This window comes from Solea senegalensis, linkage group LG1 (genome assembly GCF_019176455.1).
Source record: "Solea senegalensis isolate Sse05_10M linkage group LG1, IFAPA_SoseM_1, whole genome shotgun sequence".
NCBI classification, from domain to species: Eukaryota; Metazoa; Chordata; class Actinopteri; order Pleuronectiformes; family Soleidae; genus Solea; species Solea senegalensis.
This window is the reverse complement of record NC_058021.1, coordinates 15,093,078-15,116,054: the sequence shown is the minus strand read 5'-3', so window position 1 is coordinate 15,116,054 and position 22,977 is coordinate 15,093,078. Positions and strand designations below refer to the sequence as shown.

The window sequence follows — 22,977 nt, the reverse complement described above, 5'->3', positions numbered from 1 at the left end:
ATATTGTGCTTCTTAGTGGGCGAAGAAGACCCTACCTGTACAGGAAACGGGCGATACACAGAGGTCGTCCAAATTTCCCAGAGGAACCCGAGATTGTGACGGCAGCTGCAGATGAACAGCCTCTCAATGGCTCCAATGCCTTCGCCAACCGCCGTGAGAGGAGGAGAAAAGTTAACATGTCAGTGTGGGAGCAGAGAGCCAACCAGCTACGCAAACGCCGCCAGATGGCGAGCAGAGAGGAGCTGTTTGCCAGCCCTACAGAGGACACCACTGAAACTCCCACTAACGCCCATGTACCTGCCATTTCCCCAGAGGTGAGTCCAGGTCACTTACCTGAGTCTCCCATGTCGGTTGGGATGCCTCTCCCTGAGCCCCCAATGTCCATCTCCATCCCCATCCCTGAGCCTCCTGTGGCTGAGCCGCTGGTAAACCTGAATGAGGAGAAAACTGGAGTAGCTAACCACCGGACTACAGGTGGGGGCAGGCACAGGATGGCCCGCAAGTTCAGGCCCAGTCAGGGCCCGGAGGAAGGGGCCCGACACAGACGCCACCGGCACCGTGAGGCTCGCACTGAAGTCAAGAGTCTGGACTGTGCTCAATCGCCCCATGAGGTGCCACAAGTGACACGCTCGTTCAGCCAGGAGCGGAAGATACTGGATGAGAGGGATGAAAGAGAGGAAAGAGTGAAAGCAGAGGAAGAAGGAGGGTCCATCCAAGACGACAGTGAAACGTGCATCGTCAATCCATATGCAGAAGTTGGAGAAGAATGCAGAAGGTAAGGCTTGTGTATTTATCCGTTTACAGACTTGGTGGCACCCCACTTCTGCATGAACTCTAATATAATTGCTGTATAATGTCTCTATTTAGTACCCAAATAGTTAATTTTTCTTTTTCTTTCTACCTCAAAACATTGCTCACATGTCCTCCATACACTCTCCAAACTGGCTGTAAAGAAATCCCATTATAATGTGTCTCCAAGGGAGGAGACGGAGACAACAAATCCTCATGCTTTGCAGATTTGGCACTCTAAGTCTCAAAAACTGGAACAAATTGAACAAACTGTCCTGTGAAGTCACTGGTTGTGAACCCACAAATCTGAGCCATCTCAAAAAGTCCCTCTATTGTTTCTGACCCTCAGCATTTGCAACATGCTGAGTTTCATATGCTCCCTTCAAGACAGAGGTTTAGCCCCCTCAAAGAGAGCATGAACACACTCAGATTGTCCTTTGTACTAACAGCTGTCAGCCATGTAACAGATATGTGAATTGTAATTTATTATAACAGCATTCACCTGCACTGTTTGTATCCTTTTGAATGTGTCTGTCTATCTGTGTTGTAATGATTTTTATTTTAATATTGATTACTGATGAAAAGGAAATTTCCCTTTGGGGTTATTGAAGTCTTACCTTATCTAAATAATATAACAAATATCATAAAAATGTACTACAATTCAATACAATTGGTGCAGTGGTTAAGTAAAACATTTTGTTTTCTGTCCTATGTCAGAGCTGTTGTTCCCGGCGCAGAAATCCCTGATCCTCCTCAGTGTGAGCCACTTCTTGACTGCACCTGGTCAGAGCACCATGAAGGCAAACACACAGACCAGCACGAGTCCCTGTGTCAAAACATCCCAGTGGAGCCGGCCTTAGAGGCCACGGAGTATACTGTGAGTGCCATGGTGTCTGAACACTGCCCAGTCTCCGTCAAACACAGTAAGTCCAACCTGGAGGGAAGTGTTGTCATCGAGATGTCTGCACAACCACTGCTGGAGCTCACCCCGATGACAGGTGTGTTCACTTCCCACTGCCAACACACTCTTTACTGTGCATCATGAAGTGGGATATAGTGTCTGTGTCGCTTTGTATCATCACTACGTGTGGGTGTTTCTGACATCCAAGTGCCACACATGCACTTGTCTTTTTTTTGATCAATCCATTGTTCTGGTGACTCACATTGTTCTCTGTGTTAGTGGCTGAAACATTGTTGTTTTTTTTCTTTCTCCTTTTGCACCTCTGTCACTGTTTCAGTGAACAGTAAAGAGCTGGAGGCTTACCAGTCTGAGCAGAGACGGAGGGAGGAGGAGGAGGAGGAGGAGAGGAGGAGGAGGAGGAGGAGGAGGAGGAAGAACCTCCAATTCCACCCAAACCTGTTGCCCCTGACAGCATGTTCATCTTCAAGGCGTCCAACCCGTAAAGCCATTAAATCCCAGATGATAAAATGTTACTTTTTCCTATTTTTACTGCCATTCATCAAGCAAGAATTAAACACCCTCCCTTTTTGTCCACAGCATCAGAAGGATTTGCCACTATGTGGTCACTCTACGCTACTTTGAGATGACCATCCTGCTTGTGATTGTGGCGAGCAGCATTGCACTGGCTGCTGAGGATCCTGTGTGCACCAACTCAGACAGAAACAAGGTGAGATCCAGATACATCTCTCCAGATAGTGAGAAATAGAAGATAAAATCACTCATTTACTCTCAGGCTTTGCTGAAGTGAAAAAAGTACTGAAATGGGTGTGAATCATTTCTGTCATAGTGTTAGGAGAAACCTTCAGATTTGAAGCATGAGGACACCTTTAGGATTAAGTTTATCAAAGCTACTCACTAGATGGTTGAATATATCAGAGTTTAGTTTAGTGGGAGGCTGCGTCCAAACATTTCCGTAACTTTCTAAAACGTATCTATCCAATGTTGTTATTTAACAGTGGATTTATCATGTGCAAAGGCAAATTGCAAAAGTTAATAACCACTCTCCTGTAGAAGTGCAGCAAATGTCAATTAACCGGTTAATTCCATTCATTTAAATGTATATACTGTATGTTTGAACTCTTATCAAATAATTCCTCAGTCGTCGTCCTCAACAAAGCACACAGACAAATTTTACAGGTTTGATCTGAAGTTTACATAAAATTGTGCCAGCAGCAAAGTGTCATGACACATTTAGTTCACACACATACAAGAAGGGAATCAGCAGTTCTGTCTGCGCAGATTTTCGTCACTCAGTATTGTGCAAAAAAGTGTCAAGAGTAAAGTTGATGAATCACATGACTAAAATCTACTCTGTATTTCCCCTGTAACATGAATGAGAGAAAAGAGGAAAGTCACTCATAAAGTAAATAATCCTATATTTATAATAGGAAGCAAACATTGGAGCAAACCTGGCACTATGGAGCTTTTATTTTGAGTTTTGCGTTTTCCCAATATATACTGAGAGTAGAAGTGTAGTACTTAATTTCCCGTGTAGTCCTTTACATCTGGCAGGACTACATAGGAAATTGGAGAACTGTGTTTTGTCCTACATTGTTTATAATTGCATGGATTTAGCCTGTGAAGACTTGGGCAACGGTAGCGGTAGAGCGAGTCATCTTTCAACTTGAAGGTTGCGGGTTCGATGAGGGTTGCTCCTGCTCTGGCAGCGTGTGAATGGATATGAAATATGAGTGCTAGAACATGTGCTGCACTTAGATGTGCTGTATGAAGTGTGAGTGAATGGGTGTGAATGGTAAAAACTGGAGTGTAAAGCAGCTTTGAGTTTGAGTCATCAAGACTAGAAAAGCACTATACAAATACAGATCATTTACCATTTATTCTTAATTCTAAAAAAAAAACAAAAAACTCTGATCTAGAAAGATTAACTAATGCTAGCAGTGTAAGGCAGCATTGGCGTGGCAAGAAATTAGTGAAGAAGTGTTATTTCACCTCAGTGATTAGAGTGTGAATGATTGACTGCGGACAACAGTGTCCTGCATGAACTAACATCCGCTTTATCCTCCACATCAGGGTCCTAGCTGACAGAGAATGTACACAAAAACATAAAAATACTGAAATAGACAGTGAGTGGCAGTGGAATAGCCACATCAGGTGCTTCATATCCTGCTAGTGATAATTCATGTATATTGTGTGAATATCTGTTAGTATAATGAGAGAAAATATATGGAATTGTATGCTAATAACAGAAGTTGTACACCGTTACAACTGCTGAAGCTAAAAAAAGGACCATTAGTGTGTATTATGTTGAGCATGTGTTTCCAAATTGTGTCTGTTTGTATTGCACTGTTTTATTTAAATTAGATTTTTCTTCTCTTTTTTGTGATAAATGCAGGTCCTCCGTTATTTTGACTACGTCTTCACCGGAGTGTTCACCTTTGAAATGATCATTAAGGTAGGCCAACGAAACAAGTCTTGGAAAACACCTGTGACACACTGAAAAAAATATTACGTGTTCTCTTTGCATGTCCTTGAACGCGGGTGTGTTTGTCCTCCAGATGATAGACCAGGGTCTCATTCTTCACGACGGCTCTTATTTCCGAGACATGTGGAACATACTGGACTTCATCGTGGTGGTGGGAGCTCTGATTGCTTTTGCTCTAACGTGAGTCACTGTACTGTGTAGTGCTGCCTGTGGATGACTAATGACTGACTCACTGCAGTAAATCATTTTCTGAGCAAACGGTATTGTTATAAACAACCTTCACTCAAAGGCACTTATTGCAGTCGCTAAACAAACATGAAGGCCGCCTGCTTCTCTGTCTCTGTGAAGGCAGCTCTGTGCATGGTCGTGCAGAGTGTGTAACACAGACTTATGTTCAGACTGAAACAAGAGGAAAAGGTGGAATTTTATACATGGGTGTCATGACTGATGTCGATGATGTGTTTCTTTTTTCTGTTGTCTTTCACAGCTTTAGTGTTTCTGATAACTCAGCGTGCGTTGTAATGTACAGCAGGACTGTACTACTATACATGTTAATTTCTCTGTTGTGAATATAGCTGTGATCCTCTGATCTCTCAACTTTTTTTCTCTGTTGTTCCTGGGATTTGTGTCACTGTTGGGGCTACCAGGAATGTGATGGGGTAAACATTTCAGTCACACTAAATGTAAATGTGTCACATGCACCTCTCCCATATTTCATGTTTCTTTCATTTTTGTGTATTTTATTTTCCTCTTCTTTTGTACTTAACATGTTTTATATTCTACTGCAGAGCCTGACCGGTATCATGGGTGAAATCTTTGATAACTTTTCAACAGTAAAAGGTCACTTTACTGCTTTCTTATCCAATATTTGAACTCAAGTTTCCTGATTATTATCCTCCATATATGATAATTATTTTTTACTGCTATGGCATTAATTGCCTGCATTAAGTTTCACCTACTATAACCTAACACCCTTACCATTAATTAAGGACATGCAAAGTGTAAAAGGGCTCAAAGTAAATAAGGAAAGGTATATATATATAAAAAAAAAACTTTTGACCCCTGCTGGGCTCCATACAGACACATTCAATATGTAGTTCTGTGTTTCATTGTGGTTTTTTTTCATATGCACTTTTTTTGTTGATATTTTGGTTTCACTGTGTTTTTTACCTAAATGTGTCTTTGCTGTGTGTCCTCATGTGTTACCTCAAGGGCACAGCTATGCTCCTAAAGACTGAATTTCAATTTTCACAGAAACAACAAAGGCAGAGATATCAAGACAATAAAGTCTCTCAGAGTTCTGAGAGTCCTGCGACCGCTTAAAACAATCAAAAGACTTCCTAAACTCAAGGTATGACGTCGGCCTCTCGCCAGTATTCCAGTGTTTAACTCATGGACCTGATTTTCTTGGCCATAATTCTTGTGTTCCTTCTTCGCAGGCTGTTTTTGACTGCGTCGTCACATCACTGAAGAACGTCTTCAACATCCTCATCGTGTACCAGCTCTTCATGTTCATCTTTGCCGTCATTGCGGTGCAGCTGTTTAAGGGGAAGTTCTTCTTTTGCACTGACAGCTCCATGAATTCGGAGAAGGAATGTCAGTAAGTGAATATTAACACATAATGAAGCACATCTGTCACACATCTGTCATACCATTCACACACTGCTGGTGCAGTTGTCAGGAGTAGCTTGAGTGTAGGTTTCTTGCCCAGTAACACATGGAGACTAGTGGAGGCAGGGATCAAATCCCAGACCTTGGAAGACAGCCCGCTCAACCACTGAACACAGCCACCCTGACTTGTTGACTAAATGTCCTGATGAAAAAAAGCTCACTATACAAAGAGCTCAGACTCACCAGTCATAAGTATAAAGTGTAGCGTGAACATGTATTGTAATAATAGATGTAATATATTCCTCTTCATTAAAATTGGCGGTTTAATCAGAGAGTGAAGTGAAAACAATGGCCCAATGTGCTGCTCTGTTCCCCCGCAGAGGCTACTACATCGACTACAGCAGAGACAAAAAGGAGGTGAAGAGGAGAGAGTGGAAGAGGCACGAGTTTCATTACGACAACATCTGCTGGGCCCTGCTCACGCTTTTCACTGTCTCAACAGGAGAGGGATGGCCTCAGTAAGTATACTTTAATCCAAGACCTTTATTCCAAAATCAATGCACATCGCATGTCAGTCAGTCTGATGTGTATCTAAATTGAATGGGACAGTGGCACATAACAGAATGTTTTGTTTTTGTGCACAATCAGACCAAGTGTTTTTTTTGTCTTTGCTTTCTCAGTGTTCTCTGAGCTAGTGCTGTAATCAAATAAAATAAAATGGTGGGCCAAGACACAGCAAAAATGGAAAACCTTCATAAAAAGGAAACTGCAAAATGTCTTCTAAAACCCTGTTTTAGAAGACATTTAGAACCCTGTTACAGATAACTCTGATGAGCAGACCTTCCATTTTGAGATGAATTGGCAACTGCTAATAGCTGTTTCTGTCATATCAGAATTCTGAAATAAATAAATCACAATATTCAAAACGATTCAGTTTTCCCCCCCACTCTGGCTTCTCTGGGAAGAACCTGGAAACATCCCTGGAAAGACCCATTTCCCCACAGTTTCTAACTGACTTTTCTACTGCTAGGGTCCTGCAGCACTCAACTGATGTAACAGAGGAGAACATGGGGCCAAGTCGGGGGAATCGAATGGAGATGTCAGTTTTCTACGTAGTTTACTTTGTGGTCTTTCCGTTCTTCTTTGTCAACATCTTCGTGGCTCTGATCATCATCACCTTCCAGGAGCAGGGTGATAAGATGATTCAGGAGTGCAGTCTGGAGAAGAACGAGGTGTGGCGCGGTGAAACACGCACTCACAGATGAATTATATATGGTCTTTTGTGTTCAAGTAAGGATCATGGATCACCATTTCTCTCCATCAGAGGGCGTGCATCGACTTTGCCATCAGTGCCAAACCGATGACCCGCTTCATGCCCCAGAACAGACAAACCTTCCAGTACAGACTGTGGCACTTTGTGGCATCGCCCTCGTTTGAGTACACAGTGCTCGTCATGATCGCCCTCAACACTGTGGTCCTCATGATGAAAGTAAGGAAGCACATTGTCTTTACTGTAGAGCTGAACCTTTGGTTTAACATGCTTTCACTCTATAGCACCAACACTGACGAATAACAGCTGACAATGAACTGATCCGCTGTTACTGGCCTAAACTGACTTACGTCCTCATGCATGTGATCATGCCTCAAATTGAATTTCACTTTTTAGATTTCTGTGAGGCTCAAATTCAGATTAGACCGAGCTTTTGCTGCCAGGTTCCCTCAACTTTGGAATGAGGAGAATCCATGGCATCTTCTAACTGGCATTATTGTGACTTTGTCTAGTCATATATTATTTATTTAGTTCTATATCATCTACCTTTTATCCTGACTTTTATATTGACAGTAATTATCTAACACATACAGTATAAACTTTTATTGCCTATATTTTTATGACTATTATTAACATACTTCATACGATGCTGCTTTTCAACAAGCTCTTTGTTGTATAGTTGCACCCCTTCAAAGAGGTAGCAATGTGGCAAAAAAAAAAGGGATGATTCAGGTTATAAAAAATGTCTCATTTCAGTTAAACACATTAGTTAGATGATTAACAAAGTTGTTTGACCTATTGTTCTTGTTGTCCATGCTCACAGTTTTTCAGTGCAGTGAATTATAAACCGGATCAGGTCATTTATTTGTCTTATTAGTCAGCTTGTTAACATAGATCATGCCATTACACTCTGAGATCTCAGCACCTACTTTGCTTACTATGATTTATTTGTTATAGGCGTGTTCAAATATACTTTTCTTGAGGAAAAAAAGGTTATTATCAGAACAACCACGTATGAGACTGGAGGCACGAAGATTAACACAAAATGAACACCTTTCAATGAAAAAACAAGCAGACAATCCTTGTCACAGCGCTCCCCTTTATTTATAGTTGTCTTCGGTGTTTGATTGACACCAGACCTGACAGCAAAGACCACGCATTTTCTCAGTGAAACTTCAAACAAGACAAAACTTTGCAGAAGAGTTGTTATTTCTGCACCAGAGGACAATAATTAAAAATATAAAAGACAAAGAACCATTTTCATTTGGTCTCTGCAGTAGTGTTTTCATATCAAAATGAAATGAAGTGAAACAAACAATTACGATTCTATAAACTCAAGGTATTCTGTGGAAAATAGTCAAATAACAAAAAATGATATGTGCTATATCTTGGCGAGCAAAACGTAACGTAACGGATGAATTTGTTTTCCCTTCAGTACCATTCAGCACCAACGGCATACGATACAGTCCTGAAACACCTGAACACAGCTTTCACCGTCCTCTTCTCCATGGAGTGTATACTTAAAATTATGGCGTTTGGTTTGGTGGTGAGTATTGTGATTTGAAAAAAAAAGTCAAATAGTAGAGGAGAAATTAAGTCAGCTCCACATGAACAAATAATGTTTTTTTCTCCCTGTGTTCTTTCCTACAGAACTACTTTCGAGATACTTGGAATATCTTTGATTTCATCACCGTCCTTGGCAGCATCACAGAGATAATTGTGGATTTACAGGTAACTTACTGCCAAGACAACGTCGGTTTTCACATTGTCGAGAACAGTGAAAAACAAAAACAACTCAAGCGGCACGCTTTAAATGTGCCATTCTTGCTTTAGAAGTTCCCCCTCGAGTGTTACGATCCCTGCCTCCAGACACATCTTAAGTCGTGTTGTGATGAATTTTGCCATCTGTGTCTCACGTCCTGTCTCTCCCTTCTGTCTGCCACTCTCTCTCTAACCATTTGTGTGTGTCTCTCTCTCAGTCAGTGAACACCAACATCAACATGAGTTTCCTGAAGCTTTTCCGAGCAGCCAGGTTGATCAAGCTGCTGAGACAGGGTTACACCATCCGTATTCTGCTGTGGACCTTTGTGCAATCGTTTAAGGTCAGACATATTATTATTTATTCTCTATTCAGTGTATGAAAAATAAATAAATGATTGTCCTAACAGTGGTTTCTAACCTCCTATCTTTGTTGTCTCTTCTGCCACAGGCTCTTCCCTATGTGTGTCTTCTCATTGCTATGCTTTTCTTCATATATGCTATTATTGGAATGCAGGTATCCTTACATTAATAATAATCTTATTGAATTATAACAATGTTAGGTTTTGAGCTTTTGACTGTGGTAAGACTAACTTTCTGAAACATTCATCCTGTGTGTAGCATTAGAAAAGCGGGATATGCCTGCATATTTAAATGTATACAGTTTTTGAGTGAGTGGTATTAATTTGGTGGCGTTGTATAAGGATTGTTTTTTGCTTTCTTCAAGATATTTTTGTTTTAAAAAATAAATAAATATACCCTCCACACCTCAAAAACTTACAGGTGTCGGTCGCAGGAACAACAAAAAATTGGAAAACCTCTCACTGAAATGGCTTCACTTAGTTTTATTCATAGGTGAACCACCACTATTGAATTGCTCAGTCATTTCAGTATATACTTATGTTTTACTTGATCCCAGGAAGTTTAGCATCAGTGAGGGTGGAAGCTAATGGCGACTCGCTGACATAATTTCACTAAACCAACCTGTTTTTTGCAGGTGTTTGGAAACATCAAGCTGAATGATGAGAGTCACATCAATCAGCACAACAATTTTAGGACATTTTCCAGTGCACTCATGCTTCTGTTCAGGTGAGCTTATCAAAAACATGTTCACCGTCTCATGGTCGTTTGAGTTAACATTCATCATACTCTTTTGTTGCTGTTTACGTGCGTGTTGAAACCACCAGGAGTGCGACAGGAGAGTCCTGGCAGGAGATCATGCTCTCCTGTCTGTCAGGTCAGGAGTGTGAACCTGACCCCTCCATCGCACCCCTCACCATGTCTCCTGACCATGAGGGAGGCTGCGGGACTGACTTTGCTTACTGTTACTTCGTCTCCTTCATCTTCTTCAGCTCATTCCTGGTCAGTGCTCAAACAAAATCCAGTTATATTCCTGCCTCACTCCTTTTTCATCCTACGTTCCTCCTCTAACTTTGATGTTCCTCTTTAGATGCTAAATCTGTTTGTGGCCGTGATTATGGATAACTTTGAGTACCTGACCCGAGACTCGTCAATCCTTGGACCCCATCACCTGGACGAGTTTGTCCGTATCTGGGGGGAGTATGACCGTTTGGCATGGTGAGACATTACTGCTGCATTTTGTCACGTTCAGGCTAATTGTTTGTCTTCTTGATCAACAGTAACGTTTTTTCCAGCAGAGGGCAGCCAAAGGGTGTGAAATGTTATGTAGCAGTGAGCATATACAGTGGGCATATTTAATTAAAAGGTAGTAAAGGTATCTGTAATTTACAGTTTTGTTTGTTTTTTAAATGATACGAAAATGACATCTTTCTAAAAACCAAATAAGAAAAGCAAGACAATGGAATGGGAATTGTGGGAGTTTTGATGTCATTTCATTACATTTAATGCTTCTTTTTTGTCTGAAGTGGTCGTATCCACTATACAGCCATGTACGAGATGTTAACACACATGTCACCACCCCTCGGCCTGGGAAAAAAGTGTCCTGCAAAAATTGCCTATAAGGTATTAAACACATGCTTCCTTATCTATCAAAAAATATAAATTATATACATGTGTTCTAAGTGTACATTGAATTGAAGTGAATATAACTAATGAGTAGTTGTCTCCATCAGAGGTTGGTGTTGATGAACATGCCTGTGGACGAGGACATGAGCGTCCACTTCACCTCCACTCTGATGTCACTCATCCGCACAGCTTTGGACATCAAAATAGCTCGAGGTTAGAGTTACTGACAAGCATGACTCACACATTATGGGTGCAAGAGCAGCTACTAATGATTATTTTTATGTTTTGTTGGGGTTTTTTTACCCACAGATTATTCTTATATTTGATTAATTGTTTGTTCAATAAACTGTTCTGTCCAATTTCCTAAAGCCTGGGGTGACATTAAAGTATTTTGTCTAGCAAATGGTCAATGCCTTTTAATCATCTGACTAATGATTTCAGCTTTAATGGCATCAATGACGTGCTGTGTTTGTCAAAGTGGCTCAAAGTGACTGTTTGTCACAGGTGGTGAAGACCGTATTGCTCTGGATAGTGAACTACAGAAAGAGATCAGTATCATTTGGCCGTATCTTCCCCAAAAGAACTTGGATCTTCTGGTACCTATCAACAAAGGTCTGACTCTAACTATGGAGGAAATACTTGGAAATAGTGTGCAGCTGAGGGACAACCAGTAACAATTAATGCAATGTGTCTGCGCTCACAGATACGGACATGACAGTGGGGAAGATCTATGCTTCGATGATGATAATGGATTACTTCAAACAGAACAAGGCTAAGAAACTGAGGCAGCAGCTAGAAGCACAGGTTGGCTCATTATTAAGTTTCTGGTGCCTCTTGAGTGAAAGTCTCTGGCTATTATTTGACCTGTTGACCTTTGTTTCTCAATTTCAGAAGAGTAGCCTGATCTTTAAGCGTCTGGATGCCTCTGCACTACCAGAGGACATTCTCTCCAACACCCAGCCTCTGCCACTGATGGCTCACAGTGCTGGTTCAGCCCTGTGAGTGTGAAAATGTCTATAAAAATGCCTCTTTACTCTCTGTATGTGCATCTCTGTGTTTAATTCATGTTTTGTCTTTTTCTCTGTCCTGATACAGGACCAGAGGAGGCTTTGTGGCACTGAGCCCGATCTCACCACAGGAGCTGTTTTTGCAGCCAATGAGCTCCGACACTGATGCCAGTCAACAGCAGAATCTGGTAAGAAAGAGGGCGAACACAAACATACAACATTGATACCACAACTGGTTAATAGGGGGTGGAGTGGCTCAGTGGTTAAGACCGGTACCCTGTGTGCGAGAGACATCATGGTCGCAAGATGCTCATCATGGTCGCAAGATGCTATCATAATAGCATTAATATTAGCATTAACATAATAGCATAATTGCAACCATAATAAGGTTGATAGCATCTGGTCACAGAAATATAGAACTTGCCTAAATATGGACCAGAAACACATAGCCCATTCACACTGCCATGGCTCCAGCATGGTTTCATTTCCCAAACCAAATTCTGAACCTGCAAGTATGTTCAGCACTGAAAATTAATTGGTTCAGAACTCGAAAATCTGATCCCCATCAGGAAGAACATCATTAGTGGGCTTGTCAATTTAAGCTGTAAACAAGAGGAATGCTGGTGAAAATGGCGACGGAAACAAAGTATGTATGCAATGATGAATTCCAGCTCACAGGAGCTCCTTGTGATCCACCATGTTGCTACTGTATTGTTTACTTCCTCACATGTTGTGCATCGAGTAATGCTCACTGTTGATGACATCGAGCGGAGGAACCTTTGCTCCACATAACTAGTGTGAACATGGGCTGGTTCACTGTGAGCACCAAAGTTTCAAACAGAACTTAAGCCCAAGTGGGAAGTGTTCCGGTGCTTGCTGGTATAGAAGTGTTACCAGAGTAAACAGAACCAGAAGCTGTGCCTGACTTTTAATATGTAGTTGCGTGAGATGTCCTACTCCTGTCCACACCTTTCAGCCACAAAGTAATATTTTCATAGCTGCCTCATTCAGTTGTAAAATTAATATAAAACAAACATTGGTTCGGATTTGCTTGAATATTAAATGGCTCTGAGCCAGCTCTGGACCCAAAAGATTTGATCACAATGATCTTATGTTCAAGCAAGCTCACTGAGTATTCAACAACAAAACAAATATATATTTAATTTCACTCTGAGGCAGTGATTCAAGGTTGTAATCACTTAAACTAAAACATGATTTTTATGTTCTCAAGTACAGTATATCATTTTTAGTGAATACATTTTACCACAAGTGAAAATGTTGAGAACCAATGATTTTAATCGCACATTTTCCCTCTGAAGCATTTAACTGTAGGAAAACATTATCAGCATGTTTCAACAAATGACCCTGCTGTGATGATCTGTCAGTGCCTTGGAGCAGCACGGCATCGCTGACTCTCTGTGCCCATCTTTGGTTGTGTTTTAGTCCCATAGAGGTCGGAATAGTGGACGTGGACTGTCCAGTTGTTGATGTGTCGCTGTGTATACTGTCTGGTTTTACTGGCCTACATCGCCTGTTTGATGAATGATACAGGATTATGGGGAAATGATCACATATTAGTGTGCAGAGGAATGTGTTTGGCCTATGGAGAGATGCTGTCTGCCTCTTGTTTGTGTAGCTGTAAAGACTTGAATATGCATGAATACATTTGGATCCCATCTTTCCCTGTTACTGTTTATTGTCTCTATCATTCTTTCCATCTTTCACACTTCTCTTCTTCTTTGAAGTAAGTTTTCTTGTTGCTAGTTGTTGATCTGTCCGTTTTCTTGGCTGGAATGGCTTCTGAGTGGATGATGGCTATGATAGATGAACCTCAGTGATGAAATGGCATGGCTGCCCTCCTCTCACCTGACCTGGACCTGCGTGTGTAGACGCAGTCGTGGCAGGGACGGGCCTGATTGGTGCTCTGTCTCTCCTTGCCCTCCTCTCTTGTTTCTGTACTCACATAGGTGGGCGTGTGCAGAAGGGGGATTGAAGCCCCACTGGAGTTTCCACTGGGGAAGGGCCTGTGTGTGCGGGCTTCTTCCATGCCCCGTCTGGCTGTAGAGTCGCAGGTATTCTCATCTTCCATGACAGGGACTCCTCTTTGGTGCCTCTTTTTCCTTACGTGCATGAGATATCAAGGTTAAATCAGTGAGGTTTTGGGTCGGCTTTTGGTATGCAGGGAGTCAAGTTGTGATCCCTGAACGTTGATGCCTTGCCATTTTACCTCAACTTCTTTCTTTTCATCTCCAGAATGAAGCAAAGACTATAAAAGCATGAGAAAGAATGAATTGCTAAAGACATGCACTGCCCCACTTTTATGGAATATCTACATTTTATCAATGTTTTTAATGTTTTGTGTTTGCACTTCTGTCTGTGTGTGTGTGTGTTTTTACAAGCAAACCGAGGTGGCAAGTGGCTCCATGAAGCGTTCCGTGTCAATTGTGGGGGATGAGCGAGTGAATGGTGTTTGGCAGGAGGAGAAAAGTCCTGAGCGGTTGTATCGGCCTCGTCACAAAAGCTACAAGGCTGCTGGTTGGTCTATTCATCTATTATTACCAAAATAGTTTGTGAGGCTTACCTCTTAATCACACCACCACTGATGCAGTGATACAATGGCTTCAATCGTGTTACTTTGATTCTGTAATTTTGCATTCTGCCCTTTTCTGAATGTCTAGTTTCTAGGTCAGAACACTGGAAGCAGGGCGACAGGGAGCGTGGCCGATCAAAGGAGCGCTGTCACCTCCTTTCTCCAGACACATCTCGCTGTAACTCAGAGGAAAGAAGCTTGCAGCCGTCACGCTCCTCCAGTGTAGAGAGAGCACACGCTCAGGATAAACAGGTAGATCAGAAAAACCTGAATGACAGCAAGGGTGTCTCTGCAACTCCCTGACTCTATTGCTTTGTGACCATATAACACTGTGACTTAATCACTGCGTATTCAAAAATGGACATAGTCCTTCAGTTTGAAAAGGGAAGCCCAAGACTTTAAATTGCTTTGACGAAAATGAGCCAATTCTTATGTGATTTGATAGTTGATAACTGTAGTAAAATTTTTCTTAAGGATTAATGTCTCATTTACTAGTTTCAGGTCTTATTCTATAGCAAATTATGTCAATGCTGGAAATGATCTCATTTAGAGGAAAATAGACAATAAAACACAGCACATATCATGTCATGTGCCTGGATTAACAACTATTTTCATTATCACTTTATAATATGATTATTTTATATTTTGTACAGTCTGTAATATTGTGTACATGGCCCAAAATCAAAAGTGGCAGGCTGTATAAAAATGTGTTTTATTATTTCATATGATGTTGAAATTGCACTGATGTTGACAAACATATTCTCCATACTTATTGCCATTTTCACAATTTCAACTGCACCATTCATTTACAGTTCACATTGCTTGCCACAACATGCCTTTAGTCATATAATTCAGTGAACATATTCTATCAGCACAAAAGTTTTAATGAGGTAAAACTAATTGGAGGTTATTGCAGGTAATGATAAACTCTTAGTAACTCTTGTTCTCAGGGCAACAGCTCAGAAAGTCCAGTGCCCTCAACCTCAGAGTCCAGCACTCCCAGTGGCCGGCGACCTTTATCGCAACCCCGCTCTCGCCCTCATATCTCCTACTCCCCACTCGTGTGTCGCACACAAGTGTCTGTCGGTGAAGATGAGGATGAACAGGACAGCCCAGAGACCATGAGGCGAAGAAAGCCCACCTGGCAGACCAAAGAGGGAGCAGGAGAGAGGCAGGCCGAGGCTGGCCGACACCAGTCCCCACCTCGACGTTACCCATCTGAGCCTTTCCTGGCCTCGCAAGAGGACGACCACAGCCCAGATCCAACTGGTCCCATTGAGACCTTGACCTTTGAGGCAGCTGTGGCCTGCAGCCTGGGACGCTCAAACACCGTCAGCTCTGCCCGCCCACGTTTGCGGACTGGCTGGCAGGTCCCCAACGGACACTTCCGTAAACGTCTAGCACAGACGGCCTCAGTTGCAGGCTGTGATCCTCTCAGCGACACAGAGGAGGACGACAGATGCTAGGGAAAGGAGTCACAGCATGAAAGAGGAGGGAGAATCCCAGAGAGGTGTGAAGAGGAAGATGTACGACAGTGTACAGAGAGAAGGTTATTGTGACTCTATTTACAACACAGCTTTGAGGCCATGAGCTCTTATGGATGTTTGGTCAAATGTGAACCCAAAAAACAATGAAGAAGAATAATACTTCCCGAAACTGTAGTTGCCAATTCACACAGAACACTGACAATACATAAGGTCTATTTCCTGACTTGTACTTGATAATAGAAAGTAATAATGCATTTCAAATAGTCACGGGATGCAGAAAACGAAATAAATAAACATAAATGGATGAGAATATGTCATTTGTGTTAATATAAGATATTTTCAGTTCTGGAGATGTTTCTAACTAATTCAGTATTTATCTGTGGGGTGTGTGAATATGTAACTACTTTTTCTTATAAATAACATGTTTTGTAAATACATTGTGATTACCACACCACTGCCATTGAGGAGACCAGATTAATACAACAAGCCATCATGAAAAGATGATCTGATACTTTACAAGACAATTTGGATACTAATACTCAATAATGCTGGATTTTTTAACAGTGTGAATGAATATGCTGGGGAAAACTGCTTGATTCTCCCCGTTGTTGTTTTTTTTTTGGTATTGCATATGATAAATTGTGAGATATGAATACAGTTTTAGAATAACATAGAAAAGATGCTTATTTGTTATTTTACCCTGTGTTTTGTAAATCAAGTATCCTCCAAACCACAAACAGTTCTTTATTATGCTTCAAAACTTACTTTTGTTTCACCAGTTTTCACCTTTTTATTGAGAACTTTTCAATGATGTTTAACATATTTTTTTTTTCGGTAAGTAATTTTACATGGCTTAATTGGAAAACAAATGACCTTTCAGTTGTTCTTCCTTGTGAATATTGTACGAACCATTGCAGATGATAGAGAACACTAGAGACACAACATGACACGTTTTGCTTCATAAGTTAACATTACTTTTACTCACTAATAATGTACAGAGAAAGTATACCGTTTGTAACATTTAGAGGGAAAAAAATAAACACTGTCAGCTCATGAGCTTTAAAGGTAAGGGAATCTTTAAAGATGATTATTTTAAGATTTGTGTGTTTTATTTGCCTGAAGACGGCCAATTCTGTGAGAATCACTTAACCAAAAATATGAAGATTTGTATCATAAATTCCTGGAATGCAAATAATGTGTGGGTTTTTATGTGTACAATAGCTGTATATAACAAAATAAAGCTGTCCTCAAGTTGCCACTGTAAATGTCTTTACTTTTAAATGTATGCTATTTGATAGCTCAGTATAGGGGATAGTGTTGTTGTTGTGCCACATACAGTTTCACACTGGAATTTTACCTTATTAATCTAACAATCTGAAACATAGTAGTGGGTGTTTTCTATTCATGTAATTAAGACTAAATAGTAAAGCTTCCCCCACAATATATTTAGAACTGATATTATAAAACTGGTAAAGGAAAAAGTATCGATCAGGAAACAGTATCGAAATGAAGGTATTGGTACTGGTATCTGCTGTCTGCAAACATCGGGAAACAGTAGTTTCAATCATGGTGTAACTTATAAAATGATGCAATTTATTCCTATCAGAAGTGAGCTCACCTTTTCACCGGGACCACAAACTCGGCCAGCGTTGCCTGGTTGAGACGTAAATATCGCATTTGCAATTCCTAAAAGATAAGTGTAATGTTATGCCTAGAATATGCCTGTAATTATAACTTTAACTCTGAAAGGGGGCAGCACCATGTGTAATTTAAAATAACAAAGTATTTGTACATAGTTACATTACAACAATGACTATTGTCCTATGTAATGAAACAGAACCTCTGTAATTTCTCTGGTTTGCTTTTCTGAACGTTTTTATATTAGAAATTTACTTTGCGGACAACTTATTTCTTCATGTAGATGTGTATTTCTGCACGTTTGTTTTAACTCTTTATTTTGAAAAACCGGATGTGGTTGAGTTCGCTCCGGGCTGCACATTTAGGAGATGGCTGTTTTGACGTACGGACGTATGAGCAAATGTAAAAGATGACCGTGTTAACGGCGATATAATAACGTGAGTAACCATTTTAAGTTTATGAAAATAAAAATTATGATGATAATAATATGTGAATGGAGTCGTCTCAATGCGACATTTACTATCTGAAGTGTATAATGGAGCAAATTGATCGTGTGGCTTAACAGAGGCATGACTCGACCTAACCTGGCAACCCCATCGTAACCAGACGTCAGTTGTCTGCGGAGGTTTGATGGGCGGTGCTCTATCTATTATAATACATCCATGATCTATAGACATCCACATGTCATTTTGACACACGTTTACATTTCCTCGTTTTGTTATTGTTGACATTGAAGGGGGCGGGCCTTAAAGTGCTTGCTGCAACGTCACAGAAATACTCCAATCACCGGCGCATAATAACACCTACGTCATATCCAAAGGACTGTTAACATGTCGATTGTTCAAAGAAAGAGCTAAGTAAGAGCTAGCATGGAAGCATACTGAGTGATGTAATTCATGAAGTTCTAAGGCAGATATGTCGCTTCGGTCCAGTTCTCAGACTCCTCAGATTCATCGTCATAGTTTCCATTAAAGTTGATATTTTGTGAAAATTGCAGTTTCATACAAAGGCGTGACTGGTACGTATCGATGTCTGGCGAAACAGTGGCTAGCTCTGCCGCTTGATATCCTTAGCAAGGGAGTTCTTTGTTTTGTTTTGTCCGTGTAAACATGAACACAGTTTAGTTTGGACGTTTGTTGTAAAGCTTTAGCGTACGCGCAGAACCTTTTCAAGACATGCATACAATGTTTCCGAACTGTAATGTTGTGGTTTGCGGGATAGTAAAAGGACAGCACCAACAATAGCCACTGAGAGCAACTTTAGCAACAACAAGATCAGGCTGTGTTTGGTGTGTTTACGTCGCCCAGGTGGAGCGGGGACACGAAGACATGGGCAACTGTCTCAAGTCACAAACAACGGATGACATCTCACTGCTTCACGAGGCCCAGTCACGTAGGGCGAGTTTCTGGGACGCGACGGACCTGGAACCACCTCCACCGTATCAGGTGACAACCATATACTTTACTCGCACCTGTCACGTTATTAGCTACACCTCTATAGTCCCGTTTGGACTGAACCCCCGCCTTTACAACTGTCTTAATTATTCGTGGCATAGCATCTGTCAAGGCTGCACATCCACAATGCCGATTCACCACATCCCAAATGTGCTCTGGCTTGAGATCTGGTGACTGTGGAGACCGTTTGAGAATGTTTTAGAACATTTTGAGATGATTTGAGTTTTGTATCATTGCACAGTTTTAATATGCTGGAAGTAGCTAACAATCAGAGTTAGGCTGCTCTGTGGTCATAAAGGGATTGATGAGGTTAGCAACAATACTTAGGGGAGACGGGGCTTAGAGCTGGGCAATGTCAATAATGTTTCTTCAGTCTTAATGTAACAGAGTTTCAATATATACCTATACAATGTTAATGTACTACACAGCGACACTTGCGTTATGGGCAGTCAAACTGTTGTACCTAATAAAGTGACTGGTGAGTGTATTTACATCAGTAATAGACAAATTAATGAAGTTTCTGCTACATGTCGGACGAGTGTTGGCAAAGATAGTAAAAGTAAAAACTCCAAATGTTGTCAGTGTGTCAGGTGTTTCATGTCATCACATGCCTGTCTACATGTAAGTAACATGATATCATTTTGGTCTTTTCTCTGTTTTCTCTGCTGCCAGGAGCAGGCTCATATGCCCGTGTACCACCCCACACTGAGTCAGGCCCGTCTGGCCTCACAGCTGACAGAGGAGGAGCAGATACGCATTGCTCAGCGCATTGGTCTGATCCAACACCTCCCGACGGGTGTTTATGATGGAGATAAAGATGGCTCAGAGAAAAAGATCAGAGAGTAAGCATTTTTGTGTTATTGCAATTTAACACATGCAGCTAGTGCTGAGTGTGGCTCTGAATGTACCTAATGAATTCTGAGTGTCTTCTTCTTCCAATCAGCATTCAGAGGTGGTTTGGAGACACATGTGGCCACAAGTTTTGACATGCATGAATGCAATCCATTCTCAGGATGCATTAGATACCACCTACTTAGCTGAAGTATTTTGCATTTCTCAGTGCCCATATGTCTAATGCCAGTAATATTAATAATATTGTGGCTAGCCAGTTGTTTTGGTTCAGTTTGCTGAAGTTTATACAAAGTGGTATCATGGACAATACAAAGCTGTTTACAGAAAATGTTTGACATGATCAATTATCAGTGACAGAAAACAGAAAGTACTAAACTCCTATTCAAAAGATACATTTTAACTTCTATGTAACTGTATTGTGTATTTTGGTGGTGGTACATTGTGGTGTATATATGCTCTTAACTTGTTTGCAGGTGTGTGATCTGTATGCTGGACTTTGTTTATGGGGACCCCATCCGGTTCCTGCCCTGTATGCACATCTACCACATGGACTGTATAGACGACTGGCTGATGAGATCCTTCACCTGCCCCTGTTGCATGGAGCCTGTGGATGCCGCCCTGCTCTCCACTTACGAAACAGATTTTTCACCCCTCCATGCTTAGATCAGACAGAAGGCCCCTCCAGTCCCAACCCTTTACACAAACCTTACAACTGCCCTCAACTAGTGTGAGAAGCTGGAGAAAATAGGTCTGCTGTTGTATTGCACTTTGAAAAGTTCAAAATTTACTCACCTGATGTTGGCCTTCTATACCCCCCCAAGTCTAAATGAGCTGGTCTTAAACATCCATTAGAGAAACTGTTTGCAGTCAACCCTGCAAAGTTGTGTTTAATGTGCAGAAGCTGTGTGACAATGAGCATGTGGGATTTGTGAGCGATTGTCTCACTGGTGTTCCCTCAGCTGACACCATTTTATTTTTATTCCCAGTTAGTCATGTTACTGACCAAAATGATCAGAGGTGTTGCTCGAAATCTGTTGGATTCAATGTGAAGTCTTATGTGGAAATAGCAAAGACTTCCTCAACACGTTGTTTGTCTTCAACCGGTCTTTGAGAAAATGCTCTGAGTTGACGTGATGTAATGGTGATGTTTAATGTGATTGTTTGACCAGAGGGTGTGTAGAATAGCTGGCAGCAAGTGTAAAGGGCTCACTTGTGCATAGGCGGGTGAATCAGTCAGTCAAAAAATTAGAAATGCTTGCGCACACTTTTCATCTGATCCAGAGATTTGCACTTTACTTATAGGACAGTATCTAAAACAATATATTAATATATGTACCTTACAACCTTGCACTATCAATATTTCATTCCTCTTATCTCTTGAGATGCAAATGTGTTAATATGGCTGATAAAAACAGTGGTCAGTCGTCACTTGCCACATCGAAAGTAAGCCTGATGTAACAGTAGTGTGAGCCTCCGCTTTATTTTTTGACTCTTGTGTGTCTTATGTGTTAGTATAGGGACAGAAGCTTGCTCATGGTTAAAGGAAAAGTTCAATGTTTTTGTGAAATTTGCTTTTTATGTTTAAAATTGGGGTGAGAGTGGTGCCGGTCTGGAGTTGCAGCCAAAAAGGCAGTGAGCTTAACACAAAGACTGGGAACAAAGAAGGGAGCTAGAGCTTGAATTAGCCTGGCCCTGTTAAAGTTGTAAATTATACCCGCCAACACCTTGAGATAAAAAGTAACACACTGTTTGTTTGTTTGAATAAACTGCACAGAATGAAACTTAATCATCGTCATGCTTCACAGGGAGTTACATGCTGTTAAAATAGAGAAAGACCTCAGCCAATGCCTCTCAGTTTCCCACAGTGTCCATGCACTCAAAATAAGATCATTTTAAAACTTAGAAGTCCAAGAAAATTCTCCTCTATGTTGTTTGAGTTATGCTGCTCAAAGATGCACAAACATGTCCAAAACAACCTCCTTGACAGAGCTAATAAGGATGTAACAAATAAAGAAATTGTTATTTACTTTCATACTAGATTTTTAAGTGATATTCTTTTGCTTGAAATCTCTGGACAGAGTTAGAACAGCTAACTATGGTTTTTAATTTTAAACTGAGCTCATTATCAGTTTGCTGTCGCTTTACATTTACTGTATACACATTCAGTATTTCTATAACTGTCACACTATTCCATTTTTTTTAAAAAAAACCTCAAGAGTGTTAAACTTTGAGTCCATGTTACGTGCATCACATTTTTGTTACACATTAATGAATTAAGTTTGTTGCTTTATTTTATTTGTATTTGTGGAAGGGCTTGGTGGTGGTGATGATGTGGTTGTGCATTCCTTGTTACCTGTGTTTTATCTTTTCCTTTCTTCACATTTTGCAAATTTTTTTTATTTCATTCATTTTAATTTAGGGCAACACGTATGTAACTATTACAGAGGGCTGATGTGTGGCTGTGCAAACCTCTGTCCCAACTCCTCTCATGGTGTGATAGTTAGATCTGAGATATCACGTTTTTCCATTGAGCCTCTACCTTACTGTGTTTTTCTGCTTAACTTTATTCTGAAAATTAATACTTTCTGTAACCTTTTTCTTTTTATTTATTTCCTTTTTTTGGAAGGCTGACAAGCCCTTGTGTAAAAATAAATAAATAAACCGAAGTGGAAAAAACCTACTTGATGTCATGTAATGAAGGAGTGGACTAAATGCTTGTAAGTGGACAGATTTGTAAACCCTGTGGCAACTAACTCTGAGTGATTACAGAATGAGTGACATGATTGCAAAATGTTTCTCTGAGCAGTTCATTAATGAAAATCTCACAATCTGTTTCATGCTTTGTTTCATGGTCTTGCATCAGCCGGGGACGGAGACGTGTGAATCAACTTGCCTGTTAAGAACATCTGAGCCTGTATGTGTAATTATAAAAACATGGTAAACCCTCCTTTATCCTTGACAACACAAGTTGACACCATTCACACCAAATGGACACTTGCATGTATCCAACAACACTCTCTTTCTTTCTTTGTTGCTTTCTTTCTTTCAAAAGTTAATCAGCTTAGGGGTGCACGCTCTTTCCTTTTTCTTTTCTTTTTTAGATTAGATTCAAGACAACACTGAGCAGCACA

General features: G+C 40.8%; 2 protein-coding genes across 4 annotated transcripts in view; both read left to right on the top strand.

The window, feature by feature from the left end:
- The window catches only part of LOC122777467 (voltage-dependent R-type calcium channel subunit alpha-1E-like), a 49,790-nt gene extending 32,635 nt beyond the window's left edge, over positions 1 to 17,155 (top strand). Inside the window, 30 exon segments of the mRNA XM_044038746.1 lie at positions 17 to 775; positions 1,507 to 1,787; positions 2,028 to 2,092; positions 2,095 to 2,189; positions 2,288 to 2,417; positions 4,104 to 4,163; positions 4,267 to 4,373; positions 4,841 to 4,852; positions 5,448 to 5,544; positions 5,633 to 5,793; positions 6,185 to 6,322; positions 6,835 to 7,036; positions 7,129 to 7,293; positions 8,510 to 8,620; positions 8,725 to 8,805; positions 9,054 to 9,176; positions 9,284 to 9,349; positions 9,830 to 9,921; positions 10,020 to 10,194; positions 10,283 to 10,410; positions 10,719 to 10,815; positions 10,926 to 11,031; positions 11,323 to 11,430; positions 11,522 to 11,622; positions 11,710 to 11,816; positions 11,914 to 12,013; positions 13,793 to 13,897; positions 14,225 to 14,360; positions 14,504 to 14,667; positions 15,366 to 17,155. Coding sequence (XP_043894681.1) covers positions 17 to 775; positions 1,507 to 1,787; positions 2,028 to 2,092; positions 2,095 to 2,189; positions 2,288 to 2,417; positions 4,104 to 4,163; positions 4,267 to 4,373; positions 4,841 to 4,852; positions 5,448 to 5,544; positions 5,633 to 5,793; positions 6,185 to 6,322; positions 6,835 to 7,036; positions 7,129 to 7,293; positions 8,510 to 8,620; positions 8,725 to 8,805; positions 9,054 to 9,176; positions 9,284 to 9,349; positions 9,830 to 9,921; positions 10,020 to 10,194; positions 10,283 to 10,410; positions 10,719 to 10,815; positions 10,926 to 11,031; positions 11,323 to 11,430; positions 11,522 to 11,622; positions 11,710 to 11,816; positions 11,914 to 12,013; positions 13,793 to 13,897; positions 14,225 to 14,360; positions 14,504 to 14,667; positions 15,366 to 15,881 — 4,588 coding nt within the window. The 3' untranslated portion in view covers positions 15,882 to 17,155.
- Positions 17,156 to 17,895: 740 nt separating this feature from the next.
- LOC122781140 (RING finger protein 11-like) lies at positions 17,896 to 21,878 on the top strand. Of its 3 annotated transcripts, none has more exons than XM_044044681.1 (4): positions 17,896 to 17,977; positions 18,848 to 18,985; positions 19,667 to 19,836; positions 20,320 to 21,878. In XM_044044681.1, the coding sequence occupies exons 2-4, from the start codon at positions 18,869 to 18,871 to the stop codon at positions 20,507 to 20,509; spliced, it is 477 nt and encodes a 158-aa protein (XP_043900616.1). In that variant the 5' UTR covers positions 17,896 to 17,977; positions 18,848 to 18,868; the 3' UTR covers positions 20,510 to 21,878. The 3 variants fall into 3 exon arrangements, with proteins under 3 accessions (XP_043900616.1, XP_043900625.1, XP_043900608.1); XM_044044690.1 differs by lacking the exon at positions 17,896 to 17,977 and adding an exon at positions 18,041 to 18,397; XM_044044673.1 differs by lacking the exon at positions 17,896 to 17,977 and adding an exon at positions 18,042 to 18,558.
- Positions 21,879 to 22,977: the final 1,099 nt, after the last annotated feature.